Consider the following 23,219-nt stretch of genomic DNA (forward strand, 5'->3'; position numbering starts at 1 on the left):
AAAATACAAATTTATTTAGTGCTCCAGTCATTCTAGTGGAGGTGATATTGCTTCATTATGCGCACTCAGCGGAGGTTAAACAGGAGCGTGATTGAAGCTGTTTTTCTGCAGCACACCTGCAGCCTTTTTTTCTCGCCATTTGCTTCTGCAAGCAACATAATCTCCCCACCCAAGCCGGCTTCTCTTAGATCCCAGCCAGCAGTAGAAAACAGCCGCTTTAATCCGCAACCTGTTGCTGTGCCATAGATTTGATCCTGCTAAATTACTTTGAAGATCACGCGAGACCCACAGGCAAACCGTGCCCTGCCCATTTTAGTGTTTCTTCTGCTTCCAACACACCTGACCCACCTGATCAGTCCAGTTACCAGCCCTCTCTGAGGTGAAGTGCTTGTGTTTGAGGAGGACATCTTCTGCACTGCGTTTGTAAAGCTAATATAATATTTGTTATTTTTATGCCAGTCAACAACCTTTTAGTTCTTAGCATTGGTATTGCAATTTGTGCATGCATAAAATTTAGAAATTTACTCTAAAAGACAAACCTAATGTGACAAGCACACTACACTCTAACCAAACTGGGTATCTAATAGGAAAATCCACTTTACCACTGGTTCTTTATGCTGCACTATAAACTTAATGATGGCAGTCTGAGACACTTGGGTCTGGCTCCATCTCTTCATCATTTCTATAGAACTGAAGGTAATGGAACCACAGGGTCCATTCTTTCTGAAGTCATTGTATTATTGTTAAAAAAAAACCCTAAGGATATTCATTATTCAATAAACTCTTCCTTATAACATATCTTGGAGTCTTAATGTACCACCTCGTACGTAAAATTATGAAAATGGTGTTGGCTAAACTGTCTCCAAACCAAACGATCAGCCACAGGCGCCCTGGCTTCAGCAGTCAGAGTCAGAGTTCTGAAAAAATAATGAATATCAGCTTCTGTTGCTGTTTTCTTAAAAACTCTGGGGTGTTTCTAGACTAAACCCTTGCAAAGCTTGACAGCACACTTGTTGCCAGCAGAAGCTTCCTTCTCCCTCTGTAAAGAGCTCATTTCTATTCTTACTCTCTCTCTCTCTCTCTCTCTCTCTCTCCCTCCTCCCCCTTTTTTATTTGTAAGAGTTAATTAAACAGAACCTGTGTTTTGCTGGCTCGGTCTGGTTGCCTCAGATAATCTCCCCAGCCCAAACAGAATGGACGAACACACACACACACACACACACACACACACACACACACACACACACACACACACACACAGTTCCCAGACACAGTTCTTCTCTGAGGTTGTAATTGAATTTTATGAGGTGTTTCTTCTTTTACTGTCACCCCCTGAATTTGAAGTGTGTGTGTGTGTGTGTATGTGCGCTCATGTGCGTGGTGGGAGGACTGAGGAGATAAATGAGGTTTTCCTCTCGCATTTAGAGGGAAAGGGAACAGACTACAATAGGATAAGAGGTGGCTTAAAGGGTGGAAAGTAAACGGAAGAGTGTGTTTGCATGAACAGTGGGTGAGTGTGCACTACTATACGTGTGTGTGTGTGTGTATGTATGTATGTGTGTTTGAGAGAGAGTGAGAGTATTACACTGGTGAGTAAGCCTTGGGGAGTGAGGGCAGAATAAATGATAAAATGGGTCAGTGTTGGAATGTGTTTAGTGTATGTGAGACTGAATTTGTGCCAAAAGCAGAGAGAGTGTGTGTGTGTGTGTGTGTGTGTGTGTGTGTGTGTGTGTGTGTGTGTGTGTGTGTGTGTGTGTGTGTGTGTGTGTGCGCGCTCTTTTAACACTGGCCAGGGATTTTACACACACACAGATAGAGCCTCTAACTAGAGAGACCACAGTGATTAAACTTATATTGACCTGTTTTAAAATGTATTTATTAGCTTTAATGTGTGTGTGTGCGTGTGTGTGTATGTATATATATATATATATATATGTGTGTGTGTGTTTACACTGTTAAAACAGTATGATGCACAGATTATTAATTAATAATCAGTGCTTTGTTCTTGCTGTTTTTGCATATCCGTGTCTGCAGGCGGTGCCAAAGCCCATAGCGCTGGAGCCGTGTTTTGGGAATAAGGCAGCAGTGCTGTCCATCTTCATCAGATTACCCAGAGGCCCCGGAGGCATACCAACTCCCGGACAGTCAGGTGGGGGGTCTACCTTCAGTCTTCAGTCTCCAACTTTTCACAGCAGTTTACTTCTCTACTCCTAAAGTTTTTCCAGCCCAAGTGATCGGCAAACTTGTGCGCTTGTTTTTATAAAAATGTACTGTATTCGTTTAAGAAAGAGACCTGCCTAGGATCATCTGTAGGAAGCTGGGAAAGAAAAGGTAATCAGCACCTATGAAAGCTAAAAAGTTCTTCACAGAGCTCTTTAAACTGACTGTAATCCTCTCAAGATGAAAAAAATGCTTGTTTTATAGGAATCAACAGTGTTCAGTTAGGAAAGAGAACTGTCTAGGCCATCTGCAGGAAGCTGTGGAAAAAACTAAACTAGAAAAAAAAATCTAGAAAAGATAATCAGCATCTATAAAAGCTTAAAAGCTCTTCACAGAGCTCTTTAAACTGAGTGTAATTCTCTCCAGATGGAAAAAGATGCTCATTTTATAGGAATTAACCGTGTTCAGTTAGGAAAGAGAACTGTCTAGATCATCTGCAGGAAGCTGTGGAAGAAACTAGACTAGAAAAACACAGAGCTCCTTAAACTGGACGTAATTCTTTCAATATGCATAAGGAAAGCTACGTCTCTCAACCAATTTTATCCAACAAGAATTCTTTCCTCTCACCAGTAAAAGAGAAAAGCCTGTGTCCTCCAGATCTCTAGAACTCCAACTGATTCAACTGGTGTCAACAAGAACACCAAAAATGGCCAAATAGGCGGCACTGTCTCAGCTTCTTATTAAAGACTGTGGAGAGAGTAGAGATCAAATCTCCAGAAGTTGTGACAAGACAAAAGCATATGTACAATAAAGTGTTGTGGGGTTCTAATCACAACGTGATTGCTCAGTGGACAACCCTCAGCTGCATTTAGTTCACCCTAGCTAGTGCCCTGTCCCACCAATCTCCATCCGTCTCCAGACCCATCTCATCCTCCCACCTGACCTTCAAACTTCAATAGTGTTAAGCAAGGAAATAAAATTGCAATCAGAACCATAAGAGCTAAAAGTAGCATACAACACTGCAATCTAGTGTCCAGGGTTCAAACACAACACGAAATTAACCACAACACAAAATTAACCACTCGGTCATGCAGCTTGCAATCAGCTGCCGGAGCCCCGAGATAGCACAATTGGCCTTGCTCTCTCTGAGTGGGTAGGATGGCGTTTTTCCCCCCTCATCACTCCAAAGGGTGATGTCGATCAGCACAAGGCTGCGTCTGTGAGCTGATGTATTGGAAGTGAGACACTGCGGTTTCCTCCAAGTGCGCTGTGATGCTACTTGGCGATGCTGCATCATCAGCAGTTCAGAAATGGATGGTGGCTGATTTTAAATGTATCGGAGGCATGTGCTAGCCTTCACCTTAGCAGCTGAATGGGTGGGACAATTGGCCTAGATGAATTGGGAGAAAAGCAGGAAAAAATTAACCACTGTCCTGTGATTCCACCTGTCTTTATATATGTAAACTCTTCATTTTTCATTTTTCAAAAATCAATACCGAAGTTCAGAGGCGTCCAGTGGACTAAGGTGCTGTCACTATGATCTGACGAGCGCAGATTCAAATCCTGGGTCAGGCTATATAAAAGTTAGCTTAATTTGTAGGCATATTATGGAGTGGACACTTCAAAACTTATTATTTTAGAACTGCTGTCCTGTTGTCCATTTAGGCACCCCAACAGAAAAACATCAATATTTAGTAGATTCTCCTTCTTAACATGGTAATAATTGATCATGTTTTATCAAGCTGTCTTTATTAATTTCAGCACTATATTTGAAACTATTTAACAAGTTAATGACCTCTAAACAGGTCTCACTGTTTAAGTAACGTACCTTCTCCAGCTTAAATGCAGACTTTTATTGATCCAACTCTTTCTTTTCTCTTTTAGATTTATTCTTTTTAATTAAGAGTTCTGAACAATGAATCAATCACTGGTAAAGTGCTGCTAATCTAATGCCCACTCACCCCTCTGCTTTACAGTAGACATGATTGCTTTTGATTGGATATGTAGATGGAGTAAAGGGCACACTATTTGAGCATTCACAAATTACCATAACAGTCTTTTGCCTGAAGATAAAAAGCCACAGTGTATCACAGCCTGAGAAGTGTCCATCACATGCCAAACTGGAGCTTGAGGAACAAGATACTAAAGATTCAAAAAGTAAAAGAAAAAAAGTTTTTTGTGTAACAATTAATTTTTTTCCATATTACTCAATCTACTCTATATTACTCTATATTTCCATATTACTCAAGCTACCAATGTTCTGAATTCATACAGAAGTGACTATAACACAGAGGAGAATTCTGCTGTAAAATTGGCTCTGGTCGCTCCGAGCAGCAGTGAGCAGTGTTGTATCTTTTCTCCATAACCCTCTTTAACCTCTGTGCTGTGTTTGTTATTTTGGTAGCTCACACCACACTCCCACAGGATTCTGCCTGACACTCTTTTTGGCGAGATGCATTTCTCAGAATTTTGAGCATGTTTGAAAATATCGGTGCATCTGAGTCACATCAATAAACAGCTCACACTATAAAAGTAGCCGTCACACGTTTGTGCTGAGAATGTTCCCGAGCTGAGTGGCGTAGTCTCAGATGATATATTGTATGAGATTGTGTTGGTTAGAATTGTGTAGCATGCATTTGGTTTTAGTCTCGATACAAAATAAATACATTTAGGCCTGGTTACCAAAAAAAAAAAAATACATTAATCTGATGGATCACTAACAGTGAGCTCACACTGATAGGAAACCGTTTTTTTTTTTTCAATTAGAGGATGTGATTTTTAGCAACAATTGGGTAAGAAGTGGCAAGTGGCAAATTTAAGAGTGACTCAAATTCATGCAAATGCATTATGATGCAGAGAGGAGGCATTCTAATCCAACAGACCCAACACATTCTGTGGACCAATCTCAAACATGGGAGTCCAGGGGCTCCATCTTCTGCTTTCTAAACTTTGGTTCCAACTAGGGGTGGGCGATATGGTATTAAACAAATTTCTATTTCTATTATTGGTATATCCTGCAACACTATTTATACATGCATTACTTTTAAATAACCATCACTAAAAGTAAAAGAAGCATGCAAACTGTTGTTTTAGAAAAATATATTTAGCATTTTAACATATAAGGAGATTTCATAACTGCTAATTGATTGTGGTAAAGTTTTGTTTAGCCCCCCTGTGGCACTCTTTGGAAATACTGCTCTTATTTTAAAACTAAATAAATGGGTTATTGTACCATTTTTATGATGAAGTATTGAGATAATTTTCTATTATTGGTATATCGTGCTACACTATTTACACATGCATTACACAGAACCATCACTAAAAGTAAAAGAAGGATGCAAACTGTTTTAGAAAAATAGATTTAGCATATTTAACAGATTTCAATAGATTTCATAACTGCTAATTGATTGTGGTAAAGTTTTGTTTAGCTCAAAAATCTATAAAAGCGTGGTTTCTAAACGTTAGCAGTGTAGGCTCATTAAAACACAGCGATCAGCATTTGTTTGAGAAAACTGCTGACGAATGTTTGTTGCAGACCACTTCAAACAGAGATTAGAGGCTGGATAAAACGGATAGGTTACAGGCTATTAACGACAAAACGCTCTCTGCTGGACCAGATTGAGGTTGTGGCCGTTGTAAAAATATCTTGCAGACCACTGGTTTTAATGATTATATTAAAAAAAATAACTCTCTCTCTCTCTCTCTCTCTCAGGTCTGGCGGTGGCGAGTGCGCTGGTGGACGTGTCTCAGCAGCTGTGCGTGGGCTATAAGGAGAAATCGGGAGGGCTGCGCAGCCGCAAGCAGCAGCCCTTAGCACAGCCAGCTACGTGCATCTGACCCTTACCCCCCTGCAGCCCCAGCCCCTGAGCTCTGACCTCCGCCTGGACTGAGCCACGGACCACCGCAACACACACGGCGGGGGTCACACACTCTCTGGCGGACCAAGGGTCTGGCTTTCCACAAGAACTCTATGATTGACTGGAGGAACTGAGAGAAACTCTCCCGGCCATTGGAATGTACTCAAAACAAAAAAAAGAGAGAGAGAGAGAAGAATGGACACAATGGGAGAGAATTGAAATGCTGAACCCTCTCCTCCGTCCTCTTGACGGACTGACAGACAGACAGACTGCAGATAGAACTTCTCTCCTGCATCCGTTATATGATATTTAACTTATTGCTGTTGTTTTAGTCCCGTTTTACACTCAGGAGGAGGTACCCCTGCACTGCTGCAACATGGTCTCCACACAGCCAGACCACCCATTGCTATAACACACACATTGCTCTCACACACACACACACACACGCACACACACACACACACACACACACACACATGCCAACTCATGTACCCTCATTTGCACATTTCGCATCTGTCTCCCCTAAATCATGGCTCTGATTGCAGTTCTTTTGCAAAGCTCTGTCTTAATCATCTTCCTCTCTTGAGAACAGTAGGTCTTAAACCTGGAATTTGAAAATACTACAGCTCTGGAAAAAAAAAAAATAAGAAACCACTTAAAATTATGAGTTTCTTTGATTTTACCAACTTGAAAACCTCTGGAATATAATCAAGAGAAAGATGGATGATCTCAAGCCATCAAACCAAGCTGAACTGCTTGATTTTTTTGCACCAGGAGTGGCATAAAGTTATCCAAAATCAGTGTGTAAGACTGGTGGAGGAGAACATGCCAAGTCGCTTAATTTTTTTCAGAGGTGTATATGGTAGATGCACTATATGAAAAAAACAACGTATTGGGACACCTGCACATTAATTGTTTTCCCGAAATCAAGTTTTTTTTTTTTTTTTTTCTGCTTTTGTTCCAGTAACAACTCTCACTGCTGTCCAGAGAAGACTACTAGCTACTAGATTTAGCTGATGCAGAGCATTGCTGTATAGATTTATTAGCATTCAGTTAGCAACAAAGGTATTAATTAGTAAGGTTGGGATGTTGGATGATCACAACCTTGCTATTTCAGCCCAAAAGTACTGGGAGAGAGAACACAGTTCTACTTACTGTTCCACAACTCAAAGCAGGGGCAGCTTTAGTTTCTACCCTTCGTTGTTGAGCATTGTGCTAACAACGTCATGTTTATCTGCTCCAGAGTGTCCTATTCTTTTGGCAGTACATCTCTACAGGAAGTAGACAAGCTCTATGTGTGTGCATCAGTCGCTATGGGAGCAACTTTTAAAGTAGTTAAAGGGGTGTCCACAAACATTTGGACATTGTCACATCAATACAATACAAAGCACAGTATAAAAAAATGGACTTTTGTTAGAAACCATCCTTTTAACAAGTGTTGCCTTCTAATTTGTCATTTGGCTTTTTATGATCTTGTCATATATCAAAAATCCTCCACAGCACTTTACGATGAGTGGTCCTGCGCTTCTTTTTTAAAATAAGGATCCATTTTTGATGTTCGTTTCAAACATTTACAAGTAATCTACTTTTAGCCTGATGAGATACACGACACTTTTCACCCGTCACATTCTACCTAAGACCTGAATCAACGGAATCAAGTGTGATTTAGTTGGAATTTGTTAACGTTTTCTCCACAAGAGCTAATGTGTCAGTAGGTGACAGCTTCTGTCTAGAACTGTGAACAGTTCTTCACAGCCTGTAGTGATGGCTGGAGTATTAAAATATTCATTGGTGTCAGTGCTGGTAACAGAAAGAATTCTGGGAACAGACAGCAGTGGGGAAAAATGGTAGATGGTTCGGGGATAAATATGAGGATAATAAGGATATGTGAATTATGGCCAAGTGAATTATGAATTATTGCAGTTAGAGAGATGTCTGATATTGGGTGCCAGATAGTGCTAGTTTCACACTTTACGATTTTAACCAACAGTTTTTTGTTGATCACCGCCAAAAACTCTGCTCGAAGGCAAATTGCGGATTACTGGGCGCTCGCTCAGTTCTGTAGTGTGAACTACTGAAAGACGTTCGCCGAGCCTTCGCTAACTAATCGCAGATGCCTTGCAAATATTTGCTATGCTAGATATCTGACCCAATCGACGACTAGGAGTCAGGAGCAGCAGCTACATAACTACTAATGGAATTGCAGAGAAAGAGAGAACCACGAGTCCGAAAACACATCTCCTGCGTTACCATAGCTGTTTATGGAGATAGTCTGACCACATTCTGCCACTCTGTTATATCAGTAAATGATTTTTAAACTCTAGAGGGAGCAGGCGAGTGAATCCTATATGAATGGGGTGAATGGAGCTAAAAGCTATAACTTTTGTAAGTGAAAAATAATAATTAACTACTTTCTAACTAAGTTAAACAATGTATTTTACTGACAAAGCAAAGGTTTTAGACTGTAAAGTACTAGCATTACTGCTACTGTGAGCTGATTGGTTGGCCAGCTGATCCGATCCTGGAGATACAGGTAAAAAGGCTAATGTTTAAAAGGCTTATAACTGGAGTTCAAAACGATAAAAAATATGTTTGTAGTGCTGAAACATATGATATAGTTCTGTGGTGAGGACATAAGTACATATTTTATTCTGATAAAAATTCTCAGACATTTATAAACTCCTTAAAATGATTTTGTTCAGTTGCTTCTATGAGCTCATTTATTCTGGACTCACTTTAAGTGCGTATTCTCCTCTTTCTCCTATAGAGATTCTCTGGCATGGCATCGCCAGTTTTAGTTTGCATTTAGTTATTGTGTCTTCTTGTGACAAAACATGTTTTTAGACAGAAGCCAGGTGAGTCAGAGATTTCCCACAGTAAAAAATTGTGCAATTCATGACCCTGTGCTGTAAGCTCTTGTGATTACAGCACAACCAGTTGTGTAGTGTGAACAGCACAAAGACTGACGACTCAAAAAGTAGTGTAGTGTGAACCTAGGACACAGGACATTCAGTTTTCGAAGTTCTGTGCGCATTTAACATTCCTCCGTCCACAGGGTCACGTGTATACGTGTGAATACATCATGGAAAGCCAGATGCTGCCAATAACGATCATTACCACTCATTACCGCACTGTCTACTGTGTGCGGTAATGAGTGGTAATGATCGTTATTGGCAGCATCTGGCTAAAATTGATTGTGCAAAAAGATTATCAGGCAACTCTTGCAGAAATCACAAACACATTGAAACACATTGAACTCATGTCAGTGCAGTGTTTTTTAGCTGTAATGGTGTAATGAGTGTAAAATCCAGGACTAAAAACTGAAAATGTTTAGATGTTTCTAAAGACATTAATTAATCGTGATTATTAATGTTATATATGGATGGTAGGACTGGACTTACCCCAGTTTAATGAGGTCATTGTCATGTCAGGGATACATTTAATTCCAATTCATTATTTTACACTATTTCCCTGCACTGCCTTTCATATCGCCTCTCACACAGAGCAGAAGCTTGTTTACTGCTGGTGTATTTCATAAGAAATGTTTTAGCAACATTTTTTAGGCTTGCAGAATTTCTTTCCCCTCTCTCTTGCTCTCTGTTTTGCTCTGAGTGAACACACACATACACACACACACACACACACACACACACACACTTTATCTCCTCTGAGATCTGAGGCCATTTCTCAGACTCATTTTAGTTGCCGTCTCGAGCAGAAACAGAGTGAACCGGGAGAGTGCCGAGGCAAAGGCCTCAGAGATGTTGTGAGCAGCTTTTGTGGGTTTTTCAAAATGTCAGATGCCATTTTAGAGCATGTTGTTTTTCTCTACACACACGCTCAGTGGTCGTCCCCTCGCAATTAAATTTATAGTGTGTGCCCCTGCACTTCTGACTGTGCGATTGTGCTTGCTTGTGTGTGTATTAGATGTTGTGATTATTACGGTTAAGAGAGAATGTTTTAGAACAGGAGGAAAAGGTCAGATTGGAAAACATGACATTTTGGAATCTGATGCAGGCAGGAGGAAATATAAAATCACATTTAGCTCATGCCTGTAAATTAAATTAGTATGTGTGTATGTGTAAGTATTTTATAGTCACTGTCACACAAACTTTATTTTTATACACACTCATTTTATTTTATTTTTTTCTTTAAATTTGTATCCCATTTTCTCCTCAATTTATATGGCCAATTACCCAACACACTCATTAGGATGCCCCAACACCAGAAGGGCCAAGACTAGCACATGCCTCCTCTGATACATGTGAAGTCAGCCACTGCTTCTTTTCCCACTGCTGCTGATGCAGCATTGCTGAGTAGCATCACAGCGCACTCGGAGGAAAGCGCAGCAATAGTTTCACACTAACTTCAATCGAAAGTTCAGAAGATCCTTTCTGTCCTGTAATACTGAAATGTATGAGATATAAGGTTTCTGCGACTTCTTATTTGTTTTTATTTCTAGCAGGACATGTTTTGCGTGGTTTAGGCAAGGGGCGGGGCCTCTGTAGTGTGTGCGGCAGGCACAACATGGCGCTAAAAGAACTTTGTGGTCATATTATCTTCTAGGGACACAGTGAATCATACACATGGGCTCATTCCAACATTATAGATTTAGTACTAGAGGACTGGAAGTCTAATAACGTCTGGGTAATGTCCTGTACAACATATGTAATTTATGTATTCACACATTCAGCTCCTCCAGTTAATGTTTGGAGAAGCTCTGGATTAATATGCATGTGTGAAAGAGTTTACACTCCTAAAGAACCAAAGCTAAAAACAGATTAACACTACAGTAAGCATACAGTACAAAATAAAGATTTTTTTCAAGCAATGCTAAGGAAATGCCAATGAAATCAGAGTGCAAAGAACTTGGCAGTTCTTTAAGAGAAACTTTGCATCAAGTTTTTAAAGTTTTTTTTTTTTTTTTTTTTTATCTTTAAAAGGTTTTTCGGTCTCACTTATCTTTTTAAACACGTATACCGTTGCTGTCCAATGAAAACATGCATCTTTCAAATGGGATGTTTGCAGCAGAAGTGACAAATGTTCCCGCCTAACTTTAAATTGAAATTAGTGTAAAATTGTAAGCAATTTTAGAGTATTTTTATTGGTCTGTTCATACATAATTATATACATACTGTATAGAGCAGTTACATAGTTCAAATGATGGACAAACATAAAAAAAAAAACAGACAAAAATATATGACATGCATGTTTTTCAATGGACAGCAGCTATATTTGTTTGTATTTTTATGGGGTTAAAATGGGATCGTAAGCCCTATCAGGACAGGATTAGTAATTAGATTAGTGATAAAACTCTTGCGTTCAAACTCCAATTGAAGTTTTTTTTTATTTCTCGGTCACATGACATCGCGTTCAGTAGCTCCTCCATTTCCACTCGCTGTTGTGTTTACATGGATCTCTATGGAAATGCGTGCCCATGCCCGTGCGTGGCAGTGGACAAATAGCTATTTTATGAAACGTGAGGTGACGACGGGGTTCAGTAGATAACAGTAGATAAGTCAGCCTGTAATTTTCTCAGAGGACGTCTGAGGAAAACATACACGCGGTAAAATCAAAGAGGATCCCCCATAAAAGAGAAAATTAGAAAAACTAATCCCATCTGAATGGGGCTTAAAATACTCTTTTGTTATTTTTGATACAGTTCATGCACATTCCAGTTTGAAGCATTGTATAGTTTTGGTAATGTTGTAAAGTCAATGCCTGCGTATAAACCCTCACTTTTCTTTTTCATGTAACGTTTTTCCATCTCAGTATATTCTACCCTGCTACTCCATTTAGACCCACAAACACACCGTGCAAAAGTATAGCTTTCCATCCTCCATTTTTTTTTCTTTCGTTCCATATGGGTTTCATTCCCACAGTCACGGTGAGGTTTACAGTATATCATGTTCATAGTGTGCCAAGCTTTATGGGTAGAATTGAGATTGGGTTTATGTGTCTGCCGTTGCCCGCCTGTCAGTTTCCCTGTGATAGGAGCTGTATGAGCCATGATTAAGGTGACACAGAGCATTCACAAACATCACAGTGCATTCCGTCAGAGCTCTCGCCACCGAACGAGACCCACCGCGGCTAAATCACACCGGGGTCCAGAGTGATGTGTGATTACGGCGGGAAATTGCCTTTCAGGTTTATGGATCAAATGTGAAGCTACATTAAAACCGGGAGAAGTAGCACCAACAGCACGGCAGCTACCGACGACAGCCCGAGTGCGAATCCGCCCTTTTCAGCTGCAGCTGCTCAGTAGGAGGCACTACGCCATGAGATATGAAGAGCACTACAGTAACACACACACTCACACATACACACCAACATGGGGTGGAGCACCGTTATCCAAGGAGCTGGTCTCTTAGTGTGGACGCCAATTGAAAACGAATGTTCATTTACGTTTCAAAAGCCTCAAACAGAACTCCTCCTCCCTCATCGTACACCCGCACCCCGTCCCCGGCATCACTTCTCTGTACAGCGATCACTGTAGATACTGAGATCTGTAGTTTGTTAATATGTATAATGTAGCTGCAGATGCGCTCTGTTTTTTTTTTGTACATAATGATGGACAGTAATGTGAATGCCCTTTCTGTTTCTGAATGACTTGCTTGGCAGGTGCAGCGTCCCCAGGCTTTTACAGTGGGAGCTCACCGCAGTTTCTTTTTGTATGTAACATGGGGAATGTCACCACAAACAAACCTTAAATTAAGCACAACTGAGATGTGTGAAAAAAGAAGAAGAAAAAAAATACGGTCTCTCGAGAATTATAACTGAAGTTGTAATTATATGTGTACATAAAGAATGATATAGAACTTTTTGTCTATAATTAAATGTTGAAATTAAACATTCTGTCTCTCTGTCTTTCACTCAAATCTTATAAATGCTAATAAATGCTGAAATGGCGGTTTTAAATGTTGCCAATCTGATACCAGTTTTGGTGTCAGGCTGAAATTCAAAGAAAAGGCTGGATCAGATATGTAAAAAAAAAAAATGCACATCAGGCCAACATCCACATAAAACGCTGGATCAAATCTACCAGTTACCAATATTGAGCTGATATCCAATAAAAATGCTAAAATTCACTGAAAAAAAGCCTAAAACCAGGTAGCAGTTTGGATCCAGTGTCCACAGAAAATTGTGGTTTGGATGTTGGAGATGGCACCAGTTTGATGTTTTGTTACTTGCGTCGACTGATATCTACCATTTTATACATATTATAAGGCACAGTGTCAATAAACGTCTATTTTCTGGTCTATATAAGGCGCACTGGATTATAAGGCACATTATGCGACACTAGTAAAGAATTGGGGTGTTGCCATGTTTTTCTTCTAATTAAGCAGACACACTGCTGGGTGGCAAGACCTGTAAAGCTAAGCTAAGTAAACAAAACTGTAATTCTTAAAAAAGAAACATTTTCTTTTAAAGTCAAACCAGCGCTGGATGTTAATCTACACAGGTTTCTCTCCTGAGACCTGTTTTATTTGGGTGAGTAAAGCACTTCCGTTTAAGTGAACCAGGGCGCTATTAGCTACGATTAACCCCACGTATTTTGTTTTAACACAGTAAATGTTCAGGCTACAGTCCGATAATACTCCCCTCTGAGCAGTAAAAGAGATGGTTAGAGTTTAATGCTAATTCAGCTCCAGCAGTGCTAGCCAGGGTTAGCACCAGGCTACAGCCCGATAATATTCACCTACGCATGGCAACAGAGCTAGCGCGATTAGCGGCTAATGCTATTACTGCTATTACTGTCGAATCTAATGAGCTCTCCCTCCTAAATATTTGATTCACTATCCGTATATGTTACTTTTATTAAAGAGTTATGTCTCCTGAGTCAGAATATATTGATAAAGTGCCAGCGCAGAACTGTATTACCCAGCAACACTAGTTGTAGTACAATTTCTTACTTTTTCTTTTATTATCTACATTATTTAAATGTATTTAAACGTTTTCAAAAGCTTTTAATTAGTTTTAAACGCTACATATTATTAAACTAATTCATAATATTTCATTTACAGCCTCAAAACTGATTATTACATTTTAGAGGGACTTTTATTTTGACAGGAAATCGCTTTGGACTAGAATCACCGCTTGTACCGATTGGATAGTGAGGTCACATGATCCCCCAGCACCAATGAGGCACAATGGTGTGCGTCAGCGAGAAAAATACAGATTTAATGCAGGCAGAAAAGTATTAATTGTCAGTTAAACTGACCTAGTGAAAATAGGGACATTTAATTTGATTTATTTTTTTTCGTGACCAAATATTTAAAAGAAGGACAGGTGCAAACTCTAATTTGAACCAGTTATTTGTTTTAGCAAAATATTCACAGACTGCAACAGTCTAATGCCAGTTATCATTATCAGGCTAGCATCAACAGAACATGGTTAAAGGCTGATATGGCACCAATCTAACCCTAGGTAGCAGAATCACAACAACATCCTCAGAAAATTAGAAAGATAAATTAATCTGATACTAATTATCAGCATCAACATAATATTCACAGAAAATGCTGCACTGGATGTCCGAGAAGGCACCAGTCTGAAACCAGCTAAGCGGTACTGAGCCTCAGTTGATTTTTACAAAAACGGCAGCAGACTGAGACCAGGTAGAGCTATCAGGCCAATTTCTCCATAAAATGTTGGATCAAATGTCTGACATGGCAACAATCTGACACCAGTTAGTAATATCAAGCCAATTTCCACAGAAAATGCTGGATAAGATGTCCAACATGGCACCAAACAAATACCAGTCATTAGCACTGAGCCAATATTCACATGCTGGTTCAGATGTTTGAGATAATACTCTGGCAAAAATCTGATACCAGGTAGTAGTAGAGTCGACATCCACAGTAAACGCTAGATTGAAAGTCTAGATAGCATTATCAGACTGATTCACACAGACAAAAGCTGGATCAGGTTTATAAAATGATAAATGTTTATTTTTAAATTTGCTTATTTAAAGAGAACAAACTAAATCAGTATCAGACACTCAAGATCCGTTCAAAAGGCAGCATATGATCCTTAAAGGGCAGCATCCTTATTTTACCTCAATTCTGAAGCAGTGTGAGATGTATCCTTGAAGGCGAAGGCAATCCCATGATGCATTTCACAGTTCCAGTGCTCAGGTTTAAAAACATGCTGGAAAGGAGTTGGCACTGTGGGGGAGTTTCTGTACAAATGCAAATGTAAAAAGTAATTTTCTTCTGTATTTCCTCGTACTCCTGTCTGCGTTTATAAAACAAGCACATTTTACACAGTTTTAAGTTGTTTTTGCCTGTACTTAATTTAAAGTAAGACCTGACTGGGTGAAGCTACCGTTAGCTTAGCGGGTTAGCTGATTTAGCGGGTAAGCTAAAAACATTAGGATTTCCGAGTACCAAACGCACAACTGGTGTGCTAAGCTAACTGCTGTTTAACTTTTAGCCAAAATAACTGTAGATTAACCTGTAACTGAGTGATTTAATGTGTAAATATTGGAATTATGATTGTGCTCTCTATGAAGCGCTGTTACTAATTCAGATTATTTTGTCTCCAGGGATGAATGTGATTACCGGGCCAGAGAAGAGGCTCTAATAACAGGGAAGATGAACCCTGGTCAGACTGGCTAGAGGCAGTGTTAGCTCCTTTTAGAAAGAGTATGTTTTTCCCTTTGCATTTAATAAAGTTTTCTTTGTTAACATTATTTATTTTGCTTGTTGTCTTTTTTGTCACTATGCTTATTGTAGTATCACATCTGAACTAGTTGGTAAGAGTAAATTGCACACTTTTAATTGCAAATAAATAAACTAAAATGTAAAAAATCGGTTAGCTGACTGTATGAATGTACTGTTTTGTGAAACATAGCTTAGTTTGATGATTTAGCTTTGATGGCTTATACAAACTAATATTTATTATATTATATGGTTACATTACTCATGCATTTCTACAAAGTATCTAAGCAGAAATAAATAAAATTAGTATAAATAACAAAAAAAAAACATACTCTGAGTATGAAGTAATGAAAAGTGTATAAATTAAGGTAAATCATAAATATTTGAGTTTGTTTGTAATATTTGGATGAGTACATCGCTGCAGTTATCTGTCTAAAACATACAACACACTTTCCTATTTAAAACAAGCTATTAAACTATTACTACTACAGCCCTCTCACATGATATTACACTACCTGCTGTTGCCTTCTACCACAACACTTCCCAGTTCATCCCTGAAAAACCTCCACTCCTTCCAGAAGGTCTTATGTGTTGGAACACTGCTGTGAGAATTTGTGTTCAGCCACAAGAGATTTTCAACTGAAAGAGATTTGTAGTCTAGGATTAAATATCTCAGGAGGGTAGAACAGAAAAAACGAATAATTTTCTCATTTCTCATTTCATTCTTTGAAACAAATAATTGCGGGTCTGAACAACATCTTAAAACAATGAATGCTGGATGTATTTCCAATCATTTTCTCTGGCGTATCACCAACTGATGCATCCTCACACAAAAAATAAATGCTTGGGGGGGAAATGGCGGAAGGCATAGAGTAGACGTGCTTTAGTCCAGCTCCCGCTCCACTTTCCAAAAACTCCGTTTTAGGAATCATCTGCTTATTTTTTTTGTACAACTTTTGTAGATTTTTGAATAGACTTTTCTTCTAAACGACTAAATAGCGTGGAAATGACCTCTAAAGCCACCAAAACGAGTAGGAAGGACCACGCGGCTAATACGGATCCGCCTGAGGCAGCACGCAGCGACTTGAACATGGCGACGCTAATTCGTGTTCTCGATGAACACAGGCAATCTCTCTCAGCAGAGTTTAGACTGTCATTCTCCAACCTTGAAGCTAAATTTGAAAAATTACAAGCTATGTCCGTGGAGCACGGAGAGAAAATCGCTTCACTTGAAGGTAATGCTAACCAGGTGGATGAACGGCTAAAATCACTCGAGGCTACGTGTACCGTGCTACAGGATTCAAACACCAGGCTGCAAGCCAAAGTCACGGACCTTGAATCTCGCAGTCGCCGTAACAACATTAGAGTAATTGGGTTACCTGAGTCACTTGAGGGTCCCCATCCTACGGTATTTTTCTCCGAGTTCCTGACCGAAGTCCTGGGACAACAAGTTTTGTCGTCTCCTCCTGAAGTCGACCGGGCACACAGATCGCTCGCCAGTAAACCAAGACCGGACGAAAGACCGAGGCCCGTCATCATCAGACTCCACTACTACCAGCAAAAGGAGAAGATTATCCGGGAAGCGCGTGCAAAAAGGGGCAGCCTGGTGTACCGCGGACACCCCATAGCCATCTACGAGGACTACGCGCCGGAGGTGCTGGATCAGCGGCTCAAATACCGAGAGGTCCTGGCTGGCTTCTACAACCTAGGTTTCAAGCCGGCGCTGCTCTTTCCCGCAAGGCTCGTTATCTCAACCAAGGAGGGTGGTAAGAAGAGATTTTCCTCAGTCGAAGAAGCTAAAATCTACCTGTCCAATGTGCAGACAACGTCTTCTTAACAGTCCGCTGCCGTCACACTGTAATACTATCTTGGTGCGGCTAACCAGCCAGGGACAGTGATTGGCGAGTTACTAACCTAAATCATCCCAGTGACTTGTTTCTGTAGTACGCTTTGCGGCTTGGTGTGCATTTTTTCTGTTCTCTTGGGGCTGTCCAGCCCGCCGCCTTGAGCATTAACGCTGGGAAACCCATTCCCTGCACCAGAGTTTGCTAACACAAGCCAGCCATGCAAACGCGCTTACGGTTACGGATCAGGTTGCCAGCGCGGGAGAAATTACATCTTCCAAAGCCCGCATAAGCACTGTACACGCCTTAATCTCTCTCCAATGCTGGAACTATTTACATGGGAGAAATCCTCGGCGGACGGCTTTTATGCCCATATATGTTCTATGACTGCTAACAATATATACATTTTACTGCTCGTGTTTGAGTATGTGCTATTTGCTTTTTTTTTATTATTATTATTATTTTTCGTTCCTGGGACAATTGCACTGTTTATGTTCATCCGCTGTTTTTACGTTTATTTGGTACCATTTACAAGTCTGGTTATAGCACTGCTGTTAAGTTTAGGCTTCATCTTATTATTAGCCTGTGAGTTAATGGTAAGGCAGAGGGTCCCTAGTTGTTCAATTTTGTTATTGTGGGAGCTGGGACTATAGATGATAGGAATATCGAAAATCAGAGCGAGGGAGCTCAGATATAATGGTACTCAGGGTACAGTAAAAAGGGCAGGGCGTGTGTTTTTTGTTTTTGTTTTTTTGATTACCCCTCTTTGGCTCCGGGAAACATCACTAGTTCGTCATTGTAAATATATACAGTATATATAATCATGGGACATGGTCTACAGCTGGTCTCTTGGAATGTTAAGGGGCTAAATAACGTCACAAAAACTGGCAAAATATTAACCCACCTACAACATTTACATGCTGATATTATGTTTCTACAAGAAACACACCTAAGAACCACAGATATCTCACGTATTAAACGGGCGTGGATGGGTCACTTATTTCATTCAAAATTCTCAGCTAAAGCAAGAGGGGCAGCTATTATTATCCGTAAGAGCATAATGTTTGAGCCTTCTAGCTCTGTCTCAGACCCTGCTGGTCGCTATATCTGCGTCTCAGGCATGCTTCAAAATATGCCAGTTACTTTAGTGTGCCTTTACGCACCGAACTGGGATGATGATGGTTTCTTTACCAAACTTTTTACTAATCTCCCAAATGCTGACACTCACCACCTAATCATAGGAGGTGATTTTAATCTGGTTCAGGATGTATTTTTAGATAGATCGTCATCTAAACCAATCTCCCTTTCCAAATCAGCCAGTGTATTACGGGGGCTTGCTGCCCAGTTCGGCCTCACAGACCCTTGGAGATCCAAATACCCAAAGAGCAGGGCCTTTTCTTTTTTCTCACACGCTCACCATTCTTTCTCAAGAATAGATTTTTTCCTATTAGATAATAGAATTATGCATTTAGTTGGTTCCTGCGATTACCAGGCTATTTCTCTGTCAGACCATGCTCCGGTAACAACTCTTATTAGCTTCCCTCTTAATAAAAGTTCTCCAAAACAGTGGAGATTTACCTCTCATATGCTGGCAGACAGTGATTTTAAAAAAATGATTTCAACCCTGATTAGTTTCTATTTTTCAGTTAATGACACCCCTGACACTGGCAGTGGCTCATTGTGGGAAGCTTTTAAAGCCTTTATGCGTGGGCAAATCATCTCACAAGTCTCCTTTACTAGAAAAATGGACAGGGCTAAGGTGGACAGATTACTGGAAGAACTTAAACAGCTTGATTTAGCCTATGCATCCTCTCCCTCCTCCGCCCTGTATACGAAACGATGCCAACTACATCTAGAATACGAACTCCTAATGACTGATCGCATAGTAAGGCAGTTGAGACAGACTAAACAACGTTTTTTTGAGCAAGGTGACAAAGCTGGTAGACTATTGGCCCAACAAGCCCGTGCCACCTGTGCCTCTAGATTTATACCCAGGATCAAATTGCCCTCTGGCGACCTTACCCTAGACCCCTTTAAAATTAATAAAACATTTTTAGATTATTATTCAGAGCTCTATACTTCAGAACACTCCTCTGACACTCCATCCTATCTGCATATGCCTGAATCATTGACCTACCCCAAGATCAGCACAGATATTGCCAAGGACTTAGGTCAACCTATTTCTCCTTCTGAGGTCCAAAATGCTATTGATTCACTAAAAAATGGTAAATCCCCGGGACCAGACGGCTTTACAGCCGAATTTTACAAAACATTTGCAACCCAGCTGGTTCCGTTCCTGACTAGGGTTTACAATGACGCTTTTAAGTCAGGTAAACTGCCCCAGTCTCTGACCAGTGCCTCTATCTCTCTGCTTTTAAAGAAAGATAAAGATCCCACTTTATGCAGTAGCTACAGACCAATCTCCCTGCTAAATGTGGACTTCAAAATTCTTTCTAAAATACTAGCTCAACGACTCCAAAAAGTTATGCCAATTTTAATAACCACAGACCAAACTGGCTTTATCTCTGGTAGACATTCCTTCTTTAATACCAGAAGGTTGTTTAATATTCTCTACTCACCTCCCTCTAATACACCTGAAATTGTTGTTTCTCTTGATGCTGAAAAAGCATTCGACAGGGTGGAATGGGATCACCTTTTTGCCACTCTAGAGAGATTTGGATTTGATACAGACTTTATCAAATGGGTGCAACTTTTATACACTGAGCCTACAGCATCAGTTCAAACCAACGGGATCAACTCGTCACCATTCCTCCTTAATAGAGGTACCCGCCAGGGATGCCCCCTTTCTCCCCTACTTTTTAACTTAGCTATAGAACCATTGGCGATCTGGCTCCGCAGCCTCTCACAATTCAAAGGTATTATACGTTACGGCCTAGAACATAAACTTTCTCTGTACGCAGACGACCTTCTTTTGTACATCTCAGATCCCTCTACTTCCTTGCCCCCTGTTCTGGAGACCTTGGCACAATTTGGTCGGATTTCAGGATACAAACTGAATCTACAAAAAAGTGAAGTCATACTTGTCAACCCTTTAGCTAAATCTCTGCCACATTCTTTGTTTCCTTTCAAGGTATCTGAGAGATTTAGATACCTAGGAGTTTTTTTCACCAGTTCCATAGGTAGCCTTTTTGCGCACAATTTCTCACCTCTACTAGAAAAATGTAAAGCGGACATGGCAAGATGGGCTACCCTACCCTTGTCAGCAGTAGGCCGGATCAACTTAATCAAAATGGTTACCCTACCTAGGTTTTTATATTTATTCCAACATATTCCGGTTTTCATAAAAAAGTCTTTTTTTACCAATTTTGACAGCCAACTAAATTCCTTTATTTGGAACAACAAACCCCCACGTATAAAAAGGTCTATTTTGCAGCTACCTAAGTCAGAAGGGGGTCTGGCACTTCCCAATTTTCGTCATTACTACTGGGCCAGCAATCTATTTAAAATCTTATACTGGATTAATCCTGGACCTCTTGAATCCCGCCCACCTTGGGTTCATACTGAAACAGCTTCCGCACAATTCTCATTACATGCTGTACTCTGTTCCCAGCTTCCAATCTTTCCATACAAAATATCTCAAAGCCCAGCCGTCACTGCCAGTGTCAGGATTTGGTCACAGTTTAGAAGACAATTCGGCCTTCAGAGAGCCTCGATTCACATGCCTATTTTGAACAATTATTTATTTATACCCGCATGTTCTGACCCTACATTTCGCAAATGGGTGGATAATGGTTTATCCACAATCAAGGATCTCTACACGCAAGATGTCTTTTCTTCCTTCTCTGATTTAGCAGCTAAATACAATTTACCTAGTAACCACCTTTTCCGATTCTTTCAAATCAGGCACTTTGTCCAAACTCTGTTTCCCCATTTTCCAAATCGACCCCCCGAATCTTTTATTGATAAAATCCTCTCGAGAAATCCCACAGACAAACATCTCATATCAGACATTTATGATTTAATCAACTCTCTTTGTGACGATCCGAATTTAAACTCTAAACAATCCTGGGAGAGAGACCTCGGAATCACTATTTCAGAGGACGAATGGACAGCTGCTCTGGGTCAAGTTCACTCCTCATCTATCTGTGCTCGACATGGCCTAATGCAGTGCAAAGTCCTTCATAAAGCCCACTACACCAATGCCAGACTGGCTAAGATTTTCCCAGACAGGAGTGATGTATGTGAGAAATGCGGACAATCTCCTGCAGACCACCTTCATATGTTTTGGTCATGCCCATGCCTTGCAAACTTTTGGAACCAAATTTATAATACTCTTGAAGCAGCCTGGGACTGTAATTTTGATCCAGGTCCTTTGACATCTCTGTTTGGAATAGCTCCTCAGTCACTTATGCAAAAGAAAATGCATGATGTTTTAGCTTTTACTACTTTGCTGGCGAGACGGGCCATTTTGCTCAAATGGAAATGTAGCTCCCCTCCATCCTATAATATGTGGGTTAAGGAACTCCTTGCATGTCTTAAACTTGATAAAATACGACATTCCCTTAAGGGAACCTCAAAGCTCTTTAACAAGATATGGGACCCTGTCATTGAATACATCGGAATTAATGTGACATTGACTGAACATGATAGTGATGTTTCCCAAATTTGAAAATTTGAAAATACTTTTACAAGGGGCTTTCCCTCCCCCTTTTATTTTTTATCTTATTTTATTTATTTATTTATTTATTTATTTATTTATTTATTTTTTTTTTTGCCCTGAGGGTGGGGTTGGGTGGGGGGTGGTTGGTTGAGGGGAAGAGTGAGGGGTAAAATTGGTGCTTCTTCCGGTTTATCACATAATGTGTATGTTTTACCCCATGCTATTACTGTTAAAACCAATAAAAAATATTTGAAAACTAAAAAAATAAATGCTTATTTTCGATACTTTGCATGAAACGAACATAGACGGAACACTAGGACTGGAACTAAAGAAACTTGCTATAGGTATTTTGTGGAATTTCATCACTCAGGAAAACACAGTTTCACTGCTCCACAGCCCAGTGCTGGCAGTGTTTTTACCACCTCTAGCTGACTCTTGACACCGGGTCAGATGAACCTGTGCTCATTTACATCTTCTCCAGAGTGTCCTGTTTTACCAATGCCAACACTTTCACTTTCCTCTGGTGATTATGCAAGCTGTGTTCATACAGTTAAATGACTGTCAGTAACGAGTGCACCTTAAAATAGCAGAATTCACTAATCAGAGGGGGTGCTTAGATAAAGTGTGAAATACAGGCTGGTCCTGGGGGCCCAACACTGCCTAATTAACTTCTAATTACTAGTTAAATAGACAAATTCAGGAAAAACACAAGACAGAGAGGAACCCAGGAGTGAACAAGAAAATGGTGACAGTATAAATTCCTGTTTACCAACTACGCTTCATACCTGCAGACCAGGTGCAGTGCTTCACATCATAATTTCTGGTTCCATCTATTACTACAAGTTGTCCAGGTCCTGAAGCAGCAAAGCAGCCCCAGACTATCACACTACCACCACCATGTTTTACATTTAGTATGAGGATCTTTTTATGAAATTATGCGTTAGTTTTACACCAGATGTAACAGAACACACACCTTCCAAAAAGTTCCACTTTTGTCTCATCAGTCCAAAGAATATTTACTCTAGTCTTGGGGATCATCAATATGTTTTTGGCAAATGTGTGATGGGTCTTTGTGTTC

At 40.1% G+C, this 23,219-nt stretch overlaps 1 protein-coding gene across 1 annotated transcript in view; it reads left to right on the plus strand.

Moving 5' to 3' along the window:
- atrn (attractin) overlaps positions 1-9,105 on the plus strand; it is a 135,717-nt gene extending 126,612 nt beyond the window's left edge. The window contains exons 28-29 of the mRNA XM_022684934.2: positions 2,035-2,149; positions 5,873-9,105. Of these exons, the coding sequence (XP_022540655.2) occupies positions 2,035-2,149; positions 5,873-5,997 (240 nt within the window). The 3' untranslated portion in view covers positions 5,998-9,105. The remainder of the gene's footprint in view (positions 1-2,034; positions 2,150-5,872) is intronic.
- The last annotated feature ends 14,114 nt before the right edge of the window (positions 9,106-23,219 follow it).

Source organism: Astyanax mexicanus, chromosome 7, assembly GCF_023375975.1.
Source record: "Astyanax mexicanus isolate ESR-SI-001 chromosome 7, AstMex3_surface, whole genome shotgun sequence".
In the NCBI taxonomy this organism is placed as follows: Eukaryota; Metazoa; Chordata; class Actinopteri; order Characiformes; family Acestrorhamphidae; genus Astyanax; species Astyanax mexicanus.